The 15,282-nt window shown below is 42.8% G+C and overlaps 2 protein-coding genes and 1 non-coding gene across 3 annotated transcripts; 1 reads left to right on the top strand and 2 right to left on the bottom strand.

Annotated features, from left to right (window-relative positions):
* Positions 1–1,540: 1,540 nt before the first annotated feature.
* On the top strand, positions 1,541–3,801 carry LOC124667102 (rho guanine nucleotide exchange factor 8-like). The gene is made up of 7 exons (XM_047204430.1): positions 1,541–1,817; positions 1,900–2,016; positions 2,114–2,268; positions 2,365–2,439; positions 2,526–2,798; positions 3,055–3,363; positions 3,478–3,801. Exons 1-7 carry the CDS (start codon positions 1,541–1,543, stop codon positions 3,799–3,801), a joined length of 1,530 nt encoding a protein of 509 aa, XP_047060386.1.
* A 579-nt stretch (positions 3,802–4,380) lies between these two features.
* LOC124665246 (peroxiredoxin-2C) lies at positions 4,381–6,372 on the bottom strand. Its single transcript, XM_047202667.1, has 3 exons — positions 6,144–6,372; positions 5,416–5,495; positions 4,381–4,790 (listed from the first exon to the last, which is right to left on the bottom strand). The coding sequence occupies exons 1-3, from the start codon at positions 6,296–6,298 to the stop codon at positions 4,537–4,539; spliced, it is 489 nt and encodes a 162-aa protein (XP_047058623.1). The 5' UTR covers positions 6,299–6,372; the 3' UTR covers positions 4,381–4,536.
* Positions 6,373–6,924: 552 nt separating this feature from the next.
* TRNAS-CGA lies at positions 6,925–7,006 on the bottom strand. The gene has a single exon. It is a non-coding gene; the product is annotated as a tRNA-Ser (tRNA).
* Positions 7,007–15,282: the final 8,276 nt, after the last annotated feature.

Below are 15,282 nucleotides of genomic sequence, written 5' to 3'. Positions count from 1 at the left end.
AGTTGCCATCATTTCATGCATCATTTTATGTCACCGTATGAGTCACTACACATACCTCACTAGTATTTAGACTGTCCGTGTGTTCACCATGGTTCTCATCATTTTGATCGTACGTGTGTTCGCTATGGTTGTCAACATTATCAAATTCATCGTACGCAATCTGCATAAATTATGACATGAGGAACCATATATAATTTGATGATGCTTGGACTGCTGGTAATCGAAATGAAAAATAGTGGCTCACATCAAACTCATCTTCGCTCCAGCCGGCTTCGTGCTGCAAATTATCCTCCATTTCGAGTCATCGGAATTATAGCCGACGTACTCGTTTTGTTCCTCAATCATACCAGATATAGAGTTCTCCATATTCTGTAGTATTGGACCATAATTAGAATTGAAAAACCGGCAGAATTGCTTCCTCTTACTATGCTACAAGATGAAGTCATGGTACCTGTAATTTTAAACCCTAGCGGGGAAGATGCCGAGCCGGTGGCGCGCCTTTCCAAGGTCGTCGATCTGCGGGGGGGCTTCGCGCGCGGTCGGCGGCGTCGACGTGCGAAACAACCACCGGCGGCGACGGACGTGCCGGCAACAACCGCCGACGGCCGGGCCGGCAACAACCGCTTGCGTTCAACCTAGCGACGGCGTGGAACAGCTCGATCGGATCTCCGAGTACGTGCCGATGAAAACGATGCATGCAATGGGAGCTAATCACGGTGATTAGCTTAGCACGTGGGACCCACCCACGTGGGGTCGTCCGTATAGATACGCCCAGGCCCTGTATACCCATACGAGTCTTGCACTGGGCTTGGATATGGGTTTCGGCGGGCAGCACAAAAAAAACAAAATCGGGACCACCGTACCCCTTCGGCGATAAGTCGCGAGTTTGGAGAGGGTGCGCACCGAAGCACACCTCCTAGAAATATACTCCATATGTTCCATAGTTCTTGTCATAGTTTCAGTTCAAATTTAAACTAAAACTATGTGATAAGAATTATTAAATGGATGGAGTAACAGCATCTTAGCAGGTGTGAGTGCAGCATGCAATCACAAGACACAAACCAAAAAGAAAAATCAGTTCTAATTAATCAAGGAAACAATCAGAGACAAGCATGCATGCGAGCTGCCCTGCCCATATCCATAGGAGGGAAAATAGTAAGCTTCTTATATTTGGCGTGGCCACACGAATGGCGCATCCATCGTGGCATGGTTTGCCATCTTTGGCTTTGGCTTGCTCTCCAACAAAATCACGCCCCACACCGGGACGCGAGGAGAGAAGCCAACCAGCCACACTCGCGCGCGCCTGAGTCGGTCGTACGTCGGGGGACAGGCGACACAACGTCGCAACACAATCCAAGGCCTTTCCCCGCATGCACGCCGGCGAGGCGGCCGGCGTCCTCGTTTAAAACCAAACCTTCCCGTCGGGCACAGTTAACGTCCGTGCGCTGCTCCATCTCGATCTCGACCCACACCCTACGACGCCGGCATCGATCCGGCCTATGTGCGCGTGCTGATTCGTCTGGACGAGCCTGCACCAGTGATGGCGCGAGGGTTCCTCGGCCGCGGCCACAGCCTCGACAGGTTCCTGCCGGGGCGCCGGGTCATGGCGTCCAGCCAATCCTTCCCTTCCTCGCCGTCGCCGTCGTCCTCAGAGTGCAGCTGCAGCGGCAGGGGGAGCATGGACGAGGAAGAAATCGTCGCCGCTTCTCCGCTGCCGCCGTTGCAGAAACGGACGCTGTCGAGGAGCCACGGGTCCAGGGCAGCGTCGGGCCGGCGCCACTCCGAAGTCCCGCCAAAGAACGTTGAAATGCCCTCAGGTTTGACAGGTTTCCACTTGTTTGGCCGCCAGATGATGGTAATTCCATAGATCTAATGGACGTGGATTTGGGATCGATGCAGAGATGGATTTGATGCAAGAGAGGTTCGCGAAGCTGTTGCTCGGGGAGGACATGTCTGGGACGGGGAGAGGCGTCTCCTCCGCTCTTGCGCTCTCCAACTCCATCACCAATCTTGCAGGTAGTAAACGATATGCAGAACATCACTCCATGGATCTCCTCGCCATTGTTGCCCTCTTGTTCATGATGAAACTGGGCAATTAATTATTAATTTGCAGCTTCCGTGTTTGGGGAGCAACGCCGCCTCGAGCCCATGTCGGCGGACCGAAGAATGCGATGGAAGAAGGAGATCGACTGGATTCTGTCGGTCACCGATCACATCGTCGAGTTCGTTCCGTTGCAACACGAGTCCGAGGACGGTACCATCATGGAGGTCAGCTTTAAGATCATCCTCACGCCACTAACTTCAGTAGATTTTCAATTGCAGTGCAGTTCACTTATCACGAACGCTGCGATTGTTGCCAAACAGGTGATGGGCACGCAGCTGCGCAAGGACATTCTCATGAACCTCCCCGCCTTGCGAAAACTCGATGCCATGCTCCTCGTAGGCTCGCTACGCAAATTCTTACTTGGTGTTCCTTTTCGAACAATTCGTTGAATCGGAATGATTGTTTTCTCTATGTGGAGCAGGGGTATCTTGACAACTTCAAAGACGAACAAGAGTTTTGGTATGTGTCCAAAGACGCCGACCAGAGCGAGAAGGGCGATTCACCGAGGAATGTTGAGAAATGGTGGATCCCAATGGTGAGAGTCCCTCCTGAAGGTCTGTCTGACCAGTCCAGAAAGTGGCTTCAGCACCAGAAAGACCTTGTCGGGCAAGTGCTCAAGGCAGCCATGGCCATGAATGCTGATGTTCTTACAGAGATGGAGATCCCAGAGGAGTACATTGAGTCTCTACCAAAGGTGATTCATCACAACATCCCTGCAAACGAATTTCGCATATAGTTTTGATTTCCTCTATGTTGTTATCTTTTTATTCCTCGAAACATGTCGACTGATCGCTTTCGCTTAATAGTACATTCAGATCTTTTACTAAGATATATTAGTGTAGCAGTACACTTCCTTTTCAGACAACTGAGATATATTAGTGTAGCAGTACACTTCGTTTTCAGACAAAACTTCCAAGGCTAAGCAAATGGAGTGACTGTTTCTCTTGCAGAATGGGAGGGACAGTCTCGGAGACTCCATATACAGAACTATCACCGATGATCATTTTGATCCCAACGAACTCTTGAATTCCGTAGACTTGTCAACAGAATACAAGATCGTCGATCTGAAGGACAAAATCGAGGCCTCTGTTGTAATCTGGCAGAGGAAGCTCTGCAATAAGCTATACTGGGGCCCCGGTAGCTTGGAGAAACGCGAGCAATTTGAAGAGCGCGCAGAGACAGTCCTGCTCATCCTCAAGCACAAGTTCCCTGGAACTGCCCAGTCATCACTTGACATAAGCAAGATCCAATACAACAAGGTAGGCAACCCGTTTTTTCATCAAAAAAAAAAAAAAGTGGTAGGCAAATCGTTTCAGTAACTTTTCGGCTTTGCTACAGTACCTCTACATTGCAGTGTGCTACATTTCTTTCAGGATGTTGGGTTTGCCATCTTGGAGAGCTACTCCAGGGCTCTTGAGAGCTTAGCATTCGCGGTTCTATCACGAATAGAGGATGTCCTATACGCTGACAATGTTGCTCGTGATCCGAGGCGCTCGAAATCAAAGAAGCGGTCCAGTCTAGACGACATCCCCGAGTCTTTTGTCGTTGATGATACAGAGGCCAGTTCAGCCAGGGCTGGTGATTCTTTGAACTGGGACGAACTTGAGGACAGAAGCTTGGATTGCGGCGGTGCAAAACTGAGGAAGGTTCCCCGTATCGTTTCGAGGAAGCGTATGCACGTAGAGAAGATCGAGTAGGTGTGTGAAGGTGGGTCAAGAAGCTTTTCTCGGAGGTAGATGTACCTGTGAGAATAGGCAGTTTTGCGTGCATGGATGTGCTGCGTCAGGAAGCCATCTGGTTAAGAGAGACGCCTGTAAATAGCTCAGAGTAAGTGAGATAGGGGAGGAAGTGCTGTAAATAGCGTCCAACTTGATCTCAGCTGAGCTGCAATGAAATTAGGAATATTTTTGTCAGCCTGACACAAATCTGGTACATTTAGTATGGTGTTGCTTAAACCAAAATCTAAATAACTCAAATCACAAAAACAATAATCGTCGTTGGCATACACGCAAACACATCACCATGAAAAGCCCTTGAATACTGGTTGTACAAATTTCATGAGGTTATGACTCCACAAATAACAACCATAACATCTTCCTTCCACATTCTCATAGTCTTGCTTCTTGGAACAGTTTTACAGGAGCAGCACAAAATTACTGGAGGGATAGAAAATTTTGACACATCAGGATCGAATAGCATGTGGGTTACGAGCACCACAAAATTACTGGAGGGATAGAAAGTTTTGAAACATCAGGAATTCAGGATCAGATAGCATGTAGACCGAACAGTGATGATCAACTCAAATAGTCACATAAAGTTACATGAGGAAGTGCACATCGACAATTTATTCGAGGAATTGGCACACATGTTCAAACTAGATCGATATGACACCAGGTCCACATGATCACTGCGGTTCAGAAGAGCTGAAGATCCTACAGTGCCTTGAGGATCTCCTCAGCACCAGAGATTGTGAACTGGCCACCCTCCTCAATGTTTGCAACAGTGACCTTGAGGTCGTCGGCAAGGAGAGCAAACCGCCTCGAACGAACACCCAAACCTTTCTCTGAAAGATCAAGCTCAAGACCAAGTGCTTTTGTGTAAGTTCCTGATCCATCAGCAAGGAACTTCACGTGCTTGTTGTCTGGGAATGACTTCGCCCATGCCTTCATGACAAATGGATCATTAACTGCAAAATAATTGTACAATGAATTAATCAAGTGTTATTCTGGGCATAGGTGCTTTAGGTAAGATCATACGCAAATATAGGATAGTGAGTCCATTTTTGTGGGAGGGGAGAAGGTACAACATGAAAAACGATAGATGTGCAGTGTCCCTTAACTGGACAGAACCTAAGCAGTACTCTAGCGACATTACAACAACAGCGATATACACTTGTAAAGGATTTGTGATAAACTGATAATACTATATAATACGCTGTATCAAATATCATTGGACGGCATGCCAAAATTCATGCACCTCTTAAGACTTGCCTGTTTTCTTTTTAAAACAGCATTCTCTATTAGAGACATTCAAGAAACATGAACCAATCGTACCATGAAGATAACAAACTGATATATGCTGTTGCCATCCATGTTCAGGTCAAGAAGTATACTTTGACAAGATTATATGTAATACTCCCTCCGTCCGTTAATAGATGTCCAGTGATTCGTCTAAATTTGGATGTATCTATGCCTAAAACATGTCTAGATACATTTGAATTTAGACAAATTTTTAACATCTAAAAATGGACAGAGGTAGTACTTTCTTTCAGAACATAACGGGGAAGAAAAAAAGAAATGCCGAAAACGTACCGCTGACAAGCAGGATCTCATCTACACCCTTAGCTTTAAGCTCTTCAGACTGAGTAACGAAACCTGGTACATGCTGCATGCTGCATCCATAGAAGAAAGCAGATACAGTGTGGCTATGTGAGTGCCTTTTCTTTTCACAATATGAAAAAGGAAAAGTCTACAAATTAGGAAAACAAGAGTAACATAGTCCCTTGTCCTGATAAAATAAGAGCATGAACAAAATACACTCTTACAAAAGGAGCAGATTGCGATCTAATACAGACAAAACATATGACGCAAGTTGGCCTCGTGGTGGTCAACTCGGATACCTCAAACTTGCTTAGTACTAGTATACTGAAGTAGTATAAATTCAAACAGTAGAACAACAAAAAATCTACTGAGGTAATCCTCTCGAGCTAGTTAGTTGAGAGCAGTCGCTACCAAAAGATGAGTTTTATTGAGGCTTAGCTAGATGCATCCAGGTCCAAAAAGTATGTTTTAGATGTGGAAATCAATAAGGCAAAGCTTTCAGGTAGGCTGAATCTTCCAACTATTCGAGGGCAAAGTAAATCAGGGGATCCTGGCACCTAAGCAAATCTAGGGCCCCTCTCCAGAATACTGCATGCTCAAGGTTGGAATCAATCAGCTACAGACAGTCAAAGGCTCACTTCGTTTTTTCTCGATCTATTGACCAGCCGAGACTTGAAAGTATGCAGAAGTAGTAGTACTGGGGGAGAAGCGAGATGGACCTGCAGGTGGGGGTGAAGGCCCCAGGGACGCCGAAGAGGATGACCTTCTTGCCGGCGGCCAGGGAGTGGATGGAGACCTGCTGCAGCTGGTCGCTCTCGTCGAACCAGGCGAGCTGGCCGTCGGGGAGGGTGCTGCCGACGCCGATCGGAGCCATGCTTGCTCTGGAGGTTGGGACTGGGAGGGGAGAAGAAGGTTCTTGGACGGAGGGTAGTGGACTCGGATGGGAAGAAAACAATGGGGTGGGGAGGGCGAATAAATAGGGGATCTGCAATTAACTCTGGCCTCCTGGTGCCTTGCCGGTGGTTGCGTGTGCCGCCGTGTGTGAACGCCAAATTTCGGTGGAATAATTGACTCGTTATGCAGCAGCCTGTATTTTTAATTTCTAGTTTTTTGCATTGTTGACACGTTATCTTCTAGCAGATTCGATCCTCAATAAATTGCAGATTGCGTTCATACATTTCTTCCCCCAAAAGAAAAAGATTCGTAAAGTTCTTGCCCCAAAAGAAAAGGATTCATGAATTTCTGCACCGCAAAGAAAATGATTTGCTTGCGTAATTGGTTCATTATCTTGCAGATTCGATCCTCGAAAAAAAAACTCAGATCTGCGGCATCGTGTAGCAAACTGAATCCTGAAGAGGCTGCTTAATAAACATAAAAGTAGAATCCTTATTCATTCTGAATGTTAAATCATACATTTTCTGTGTGCTTACTTAGTCAAATGGCCAAAGACCAAAGACTTGCGAGTGTGTGTGACAAAGAAAAAAGGAAGAAAACGATAAACGTCGACAGCAGGATTCGAACCTGCGCAGGCAAAGCCCAACAGATTTCGAGTCTGTCTCCTTAACCACTCGGACATATCGACCTGTTTGACTATAGTTACACGTGGTTCTACTTATCACTTGATTTTCACACTGTCACCATCGACCACCGCACAGTAGTGCCGAGCCACCACTCTGATGTGTCAACCGCGGTTTCAACGTGTCAGCTCACCTATTTCCTTTCTTCTACACAACGATTCCGCCTTCTTATAATTAAATAAAGAAAACACAATAGATAAAAATAATAATTTGAAGCTAAAAAAACTACAAATTTCTCTAAATCTTTTTTAGGAAAAGCTATTTGGCATGCTTTAGTGATCACGTAACACAATTACATCCTTTGAGAGCTTGCTAAGTATAAACTAGAAGTTCAACAAGCTAAGTACAAGAATTAGAAATAAAAGCATTCTTAGCAAACTCGTGAGCTATAGAATTAGCTTATCTATTACAACACACTAAACAAATATTATCAAAAATGTTCCAAAGGATATTACAATCTTTATAAATTGCAGCTGAAGCAGTTGCCAAGAAGTCACCATTCTTCGTAGTATACATTATCTGCAGACGATCAATCTTAATGATATTAACTTTTTTTAATGCATAAGCTTCTGCCATAGGTGCATTAACAACATGGGATCAAAACTATTGAGCCGATGCAATACACTAGCCAGCGTAGTCTCTAATCACTAAGAATTACTCTAGCTCAACCCCCATGTAAATAATAAGCTTAATATCCTCACAGTTGGACAAATAGATTGGACAGCCTCCTTGATTTCCAATATGCTGATTGGCGAGAACACCACGACATGGGATCATGACATGAAGAACCCTGCACCCAAAAAGATATATATGCATCGATCCACCATTTCGGTGCACCACTTTGAGCAATGATGTTGACTGCATCATCTCCGCAGTGCCGTGATCCCCATCCTCGAAATGCACCACTTTGAGCCATGATGGTGACTGCATCATCTCCGACGTGCTATGATCCCCATCCTCGAACATGGAAACGACCTGAGCTACCCGAAATAACGCCATCGTCATCTTCTCCTCCTCCTCCTCCTCCGATCAAGCTTGTTGTCATTCATGTCGTCTTTCCTGTCACTGGACGTAGGCGCCGTCTCTGCCTACACCCAAGCGATGGCCCTAGGAAGGAGAGGCTGTGTACACGACCTTCGTGGAGATGTTCTGCTCGAGCTGAAGGATTAGGAGCACTTGGGGAGGAAATCCCTCAGATTAATTTGCTTACAGAGCTCACTGACGTGATCTCGGGCGGCATGGGGTGGAAGAATAGGACGTCGTTGACAGCGAACCTCCCTAGGATGGCCGGAGTGTGCACATGGCGCGTGAAGGATCTACCAGAGAGAGAGAAAGATGACGAAGCACAATATATAGGGGAAAGGAGATAGGAGCTGATAGGTGGGCCTGGTTGTTGGGGATTTGTAGTAGATGTTGGAGATATGCCCAAGAGGCAATAATAAAGTGGTTATTATAATATATCTTTGTGTTTATGATAAATGTTTGCATACCATGCTATAATTGGGTATCAACTGAAACATTGATACATGTGTGTTATGTAAACAACAAGGAGTCCCTAGTAAGCCTCTTGAATAACTAGCTTGTTGATTAATAGATGATCTTGGTTTCGTGATCATGAACATTGGATGTTATTAATAACAAGGTTATGTCATTGAATGAATGATATAATGGACATACACCCAAATAAGCGTAGCATAAGATCACGTCATTAAGTTCAGTTTGCTATAAGCTTCCAATACATAGTTACGTAGTCCTTCGACCATGAGATCATGTAAATCACCTATACCGGAAGGGTACTTTGATTACATCAAACGCCACTGCGTAAATGGGTGGTTATAAAGATGAGATTAAGTATTCGGAAAGTGTGAGTTGAGGCATATGGATCAAGAGTGGGATTTGTCCATCCCGATGACTGATAGATATACTCTGGGCCCTCTCGGTGGAATGTCGTCTGATTAGCTTGCAAGCATGTGAATGGTTCACAAGAGATGATATGCCACGGTACGAGTAAAGAGTACATGTCGGTAACGAGGTTGAACTAGGTATGGAGATACCGATGATCGAACCTCGGACAAGTAAAGTATCACGCGACAAAGGGAATTGGTATCGTATGTTAATGGTTCTTTCGATCACGAAGTCATCGTTGAATATGTGGGAGCTATTATGGATCTCCAGGTCCCGCTATTAGTTATTGATCGGAGAAGAGTCTCGATCATGTCCGTATAGTTCTCGAACCGTAGGGTGACACGCTTAAGGTTTGATGTCGTTTTAAGTAGATATGGAATATGGAATGGAGCTCGAATGTTTTTCTGAGTCTCGGATGGGATCCAAGACATCACGAGGAGGTTCGGAATGGTCCGGAGAATAAGATTCATATATGGGAAGTCATTTTCCGGAGTTCGGAAAAAGTCCGGTGTTTTGACCGGAGCTTCTAGAAGGTTTTGGAAGGACCAGAATAGTCCGGAATATTGTGGAAGGTTCCGGAAGTGTCCGGGACGACCCGGGCTGTCTAAGGAAGTCCGAAGGGTTCCATAATAGGTGTATCCATGTTTTCCTTAAGGGTTAAGAAGTTTCCCCTAAAGCAGATTCAGATTTGGCAAAAGAGTCCTAGTTCTAGTAGGTTTCGGCTGACAGAAACCTACCGGAACTCTCCCAAACTTTGGGGGCAGGCCTTGGACGACCCAAGGAACCTTTCCACCTATAAAAGGAGGGCAAGGGGAGCCCGAAGAGGTGCCCAAGTCGCAGCCCAAGCTCCCTCTCCCCAAACCCTAGCCGCCCCTTCCTCCTCTTCCCTCTTGCACGGCTACGGCGAAGCCCTGCCGGAGATCTCCACCACCGCCACCACGTCGTCGTGCTGGCGGGATTCCGAGGAGGATCTACTACATCCGCTACCCGCTGGAACAGGGAGAAGGACGTCGTCATCAACACCGAACGTGTGACCGAGTACGGAGGTGCTGCCCGACTGTGGCACCGTCAAGATCTTCTACGCGCTTTCGAAAGCGGCAAGTGATCGACTACAACAACAACGAGATCTAATCTCGTAGGCTTTGGAAATCTTCGAGGGTTAGTCTCATGATCTTCTCGTTGCTACCATCTTCTAGATTGGATCTTGGCTTGTTATTCGTTCTTGCGGTAGGAAATTTTTTGTTTTCTATGCTACGAATCCCATCAGTGGTATCAGAGCCGTGTCTATGCATAGATTGGTTGCGCGAGTAGAACACAATGGTTTTGTGGGCGTTGATGCTTTTGTTGTCTTTAGTTTGTGTACTTTGCATCTTGCGGGATGGTGGGATGAAGCGGCTCGGGCTAACTTTACATGACCGCGTTCATCAGATTTGCTTCACGCTTGACATGCAACTTGTATTGCATAAGTGGCTTTGCGGGTGTCTGTCTCTCCCACCATAGTGAAGATTCAATCCACTCTTTCTATTGACAACACTAGTATCACCGTTGTGGTTCATGTTCGTAGGTAGATTGGATCTTGCTCGAAAACCCTAAACCACGTAAAATATGCAAACCAAATTAGAGGCATCTAACTTGTTTTTGCGGTGGTTTGGTGATGTGATATGGCCATGATGTGATGATGAATATGTATGAGATGATCATTATTGTATTGTGGCAACCGGCAGGAGCCTTATGGTTGTCTTTATATTTCATGTAGTAGTATTATTTCAAAGTAGTTGTAATAGTTGCTACATGTGGTGAACAACCATGAAGATGGCGCCATAGACCTTGACGCTACGCCGACGATGATGGAGATCATGCCCGTTGATGATGGAGATCATGTCCGTGCTTTGGAAATGAAGATCAAAAGCGCAAAGACTAAAGGGACGTATCATATCACATATGAATTGCATGTGATGTTAATCCTTTATGCATCTTATCTTTCTTAGATCGCGACGGTAGCATTATAAGATGATCCCTCACATTAATATCAAGATAATAAAGTGTTCTCCCCTCGTATGCACCGTTGCTACAGTTCATCGTTTTGAAGCATCTCGTGATGATCAGATGTGATAGATTCTACGTTCACATACAACGGGTGTAAGCCATGTTGCACACGCGAAATACTTGGGTTTGCTTGACGAGCCTAGCATGTACAGACATGGGCTCGGAACACAGGAAACCGAAAGGTTGAACACGAGTCATATGGATGATACGATCAACATGTTGATGTTCACCGTTGAAGCTACATCATCTCACGTGATGATCGGTTTTGATGTAGTGGATGTGGATCGTGTGCCACTTAACAACTATGAGGGATGTTGTATTAAGTGGGAGTTCATTAGTAATTAGATTAAAACATGAACTAATTATCATGAACATAGTCTGAATAGTATTTTGAATTAAATTTGTAGAATTGGCATCCGTTTTCTACCATGCGCTAGTCTTGTAATTGAGATGGAAATACTGTTAAGTCTGACAAGTAACTTTAAAAACTGGTACCGTATTGTTAAAGAATCAAGAAATGATTAAGTCTTATTGCAAACTTTCAGTAAACCTCACATTGCTGATTCAAAGAACAATGGTTTCAATTAGTACCTAAAATCATCTTGTCTCCGTGAAACTTGAAGTTCAAATCCGTTTGAAAAGTAAGGAGCTGGAAATTTTGTTTTCAGAAATAAGCTAGGTATGAGATATATGTGATATCTAAGACCTTATTGCAAGATGATATAATATAATATAGTGAGACTACATAAACTCATAAGTTTTATGGGAATGTACGAAGGTTGAAGACGCTAGGCGTCCCGATCCTCCAACTAGTTGGGCACTAACGATATTCGCATATCCATGAAGTGATCGTCCTTAGTATGCACCGTTGCTAAGACTCGTCGTTTCGAAGCATCACGTGATGATCGGGTGTTATAGATTCTACGTGTGCATACAACGGGTGCAAGCCAGATTTGCACATGCGAATACTAAGGTTAAACTTTACGAGCCTAGCATGTACAGACATGGTCTCGGAAAGTCGTCATGATTTGATGGATAAAATTATGAGTGAAATTGTTCATCACATTAAAAGTTACTAATAGTGAAATCTGAAACACTTGTCATGTGATGATCAACTTCAAAGTAAGAACCTCAAGGTTATTGGTAATTGACCAATGGACCTAGAAGTTATTGAAGTTGAAGTGTTTTCTGAGAATGAGGAAAGTTAAAAGAGAAACTACAAAAGATTTTGGCAGAAAGAGAGAAAAGACTAGAAAGTCTAGCTCAAGTGTATATAGATAATATACATGTTATGAATGTATTCTTTGTTTGGTCACACAATAAAATTCTTGGGTATTTGTACCATATTGGTTGGTATGAGGTGTCATACAAAACAACGCAATACAAGAATACAATGGCCTAAGTGACTGACAAGGAATATGGTAGGAATGCACATCTGGAACAAAATAAAGTGTTATTATGTTCGCCGTTGACATTCTACCCAGCCCTTCAGATTTATAATAAAGAACTGTATAATTGTTGTTTTGTTCTGGTCAAATGAAAACAATGAGTTGTTCAAATTATGACTGTATTCCATGTACGATGGATAAGTTATTATAAATCTTTATGGTGAAGCACACATGCATAACACTGACGCTAAAATGCCATAAGGCAAATGATGTGAATTCCACTTATTAGTGGAACCGCCATTTAGGTCATGTTAGAAAGGAACGCATGAAGAAACTCCATGCAAATGGATTTTTGGAGTCATTCGATTTTTGAATCGTCTGGCGCTTGCAAATCTCTTCTAAAGAGAATGATTGAAATACCGTTCATAGGCCAAGAGTTGAACGGGCAACTAACTTAGTGGAAACATACATGATGATGTATGTGGTTCACTGGGCATAGTTGTGTGCGGGAGATTCTTCTACTTCATGAAAACTTCCAACAATGATTTGAGTATATATGTGTGGATATATTTATTCGATAAGGAAGAAGTTTGAAACATTTGAATGGATTCAAATAAATTTCAGCATGAAGTGGAAATCATCATAATAGAAAAGTCAAATATCTATGATTGGATCATGGTGGAAATATTTGAATTACGAGTTTTAGCGAACATCTAAGAGAGTTATGAAATTGTTCTACAACTCACGTTTCTTGGAGTATCATAGTGATGATGTAGTATCCGAGAAACGTATCCAAACCTTGTTGGATTAATGATGAGATAAAATAAAATGACGCCATTATATTTTTGTGGATTATGCTTTAGAGACTACCGCTTTTACACGGAATAGAGCATCATCATGATCCGTTGAAATGACACCATACGAGTTATGACATGGGTATAAACCCTAATAGTCTTTTCTTAAATTTTGGTATAAGTAAATGAGTTTAAAACCAAAACCGGATGAATGTCTTTGTTGTTGTCCCAGAAAACAAATTGGGAATTCTTTCCACTATGAAGTCAAAGACAAAAGTGTTTGTTAATGTTACTTGCTTATTTCCAAGAAATTGTTTCTACCGAAGTATTTGAGTGGGAGGACAATAGAACTTGATAAGGTTTATGAACCTGAGCATAATGATCAGAGTAGCGCAGCATCGGAAATGGTTCCGGAAGCGACCACGACGATCATGGCTCCCATGGCTACAAAGTGTTTTAGCCATGGAGATCGAGGTACCTATTGAACCTTGTAGGTATGGTTTACTTTGTGATCAAATAAATGATTTATGGATAAAGGATTAATTTTGAACAATGATAAAGCAACTACATATAAAGAAGTTATGATGGGCCCTGACCCCGTTAAAATGGTTATGCGCCATGAAATCCAAGATAGGTGAATACTTTTTGAAAGTAAATGGATCTATAAAATTGATAGACTTGGATGGAATATCCTTGAAGAAGCTCGACTTGTCGAAAAGTTGTTTACGACAAAGTTCAAAGAGTTGACTACGATAAGATTAGATCTTCCGTAGCAATTCTTATAGTCTATGTGGATTATTCTAGTAATCGCTACATATTTCTTTTATGAAATATGATAGTAGGATGACAGAAATACATTCCTTACCAGAAGTGTGTATGAAGGATGTATACTAGATACAAACCAAAGAGTTTTGCTAGTCCGTGGAATACTAGATAAGTATACAAACTTCAATTGTATGAAGTGAGTATCGCGGAGTTGGAATCTTCACCGGATGAAATAGTCAAAGAGTTTTTGATTTCATCAGAAACGATGAAGATGCTTGCATTTGCAAGAAATTAAGTGGGAGCGCTGAGACATATTTATAATACTTTATGTAGATGACATATCGTTGATTATAAATGATGTAATTATATACTTGATGTAAATAAAATGTTTCATTGAGAATTTACTTCAATGAAAGGATATGGACTGAAACATATTTAGCGTCAAGATCTATGAAAATAGATTGAAACACATAATAAGTTTAAGTTAAAAGTACATAGAATGAATATTGAAGTAGTTCAATATAAAAATATTAAGAAGGTGTTCTTTTCCATGAGAAGGTTTAACAAGCCTTGAGTGTATTTGACACTCAATGAGTAAAAACACATGAGTGATTATAGATCACGAATAATATGTACACAATCAGATGTCCTGTGCTCTAAAGTGTTATGAGCATGTACCAGAATGATTCATGTGATGATCATTGGACGACAGTAAGAATATCCTTGGGTACTTTAGAAGAACCAAGGATATATATATAGTTTTGTATGGGGTAATGACAAACAAGTCGCTGTAAAGTGTTACACCGATATTAGTTTGGTCACATATAAAAATAAATTTCAAATCTCAATTAGGCTAAGTGTTGTTTAAAAGGTAGCACAATGCTAGATTTAGAAGAGTTCTAAATATTGTGACGGATTCTACAAAGAAGGCAGAGTATGTCATTGTTTTGACAATGACTGAGGATGTTAAGTCGAAAAGTTCTTTGAGAACTTGGTGTAGTTTCGATAGTGTCAGAACTTTGAAGCTATATTGTGTGTGACAATATTAGTGACATATTTCAGACCGCGGAATTAAGGTTCCACCAGAAGACCGAACATATACGATAAATGCTGACTCATTGGAAAATGAGTGATGCGTTGAGACGCAAATGAATTGCAAAATACATACGTTTCTGAGCGTGTCAGGTCTGTTGACTAAAACCTCTCCCGTGAGCAAAACATGATAAAACACCAGAAGGCCAGGGTGTTATATCTTTACAAATGTAAACTAGATTATTGACTCTAGTGCAAGTGGGAGACTGTTGGAGATATGCCCAAGAGGCAATAATAAAATGGTTATTATAATATATCTTTGTGTTTATGATAAATGTTTGCATACCATGC

This window comes from Lolium rigidum, chromosome 6 (assembly GCF_022539505.1).
Source record: "Lolium rigidum isolate FL_2022 chromosome 6, APGP_CSIRO_Lrig_0.1, whole genome shotgun sequence".
NCBI classification, from domain to species: domain Eukaryota; kingdom Viridiplantae; phylum Streptophyta; class Magnoliopsida; order Poales; family Poaceae; genus Lolium; species Lolium rigidum.
Note: the sequence above shows the minus strand (reverse complement) of the source record. Positions and strands in the feature narration are given on the sequence as shown.

What these genes read in the sequence shown, in the direction of transcription:
- LOC124667102 (XM_047204430.1), top strand. Translation starts at nt 1,541, where the DNA reads ATGGCGCGAGGGTTCCTCGGCCGCGGCCACAGCCTCGACAGGTTCCTG. An exon ending in AGGACGGTACCATCATGGAG is followed by an intron (nt 2,269 to 2,364) that starts GTCAGCTTTAAG and finishes GTTGCCAAACAG; the next exon opens with GTGATGGGCACGCAGCTGCG. An exon ending in ACATTGAGTCTCTACCAAAG is followed by an intron (nt 2,799 to 3,054) that starts GTGATTCATCAC and finishes TTTCTCTTGCAG; the next exon opens with AATGGGAGGGACAGTCTCGG.
- LOC124665246 (XM_047202667.1), bottom strand. Translation starts at nt 6,298, where the DNA reads ATGGCTCCGATCGGCGTCGGCAGCACCCTCCCCGACGGCCAGCTCGCC. An exon ending in GCCTTCACCCCCACCTGCAG is followed by an intron (nt 5,496 to 6,143) that starts GTCCATCTCGCT and finishes CTATGGATGCAG; the next exon opens with CATGCAGCATGTACCAGGTT. An exon ending in TGAGATCCTGCTTGTCAGCG is followed by an intron (nt 4,791 to 5,415) that starts GTACGTTTTCGG and finishes ATTATTTTGCAG; the next exon opens with TTAATGATCCATTTGTCATG.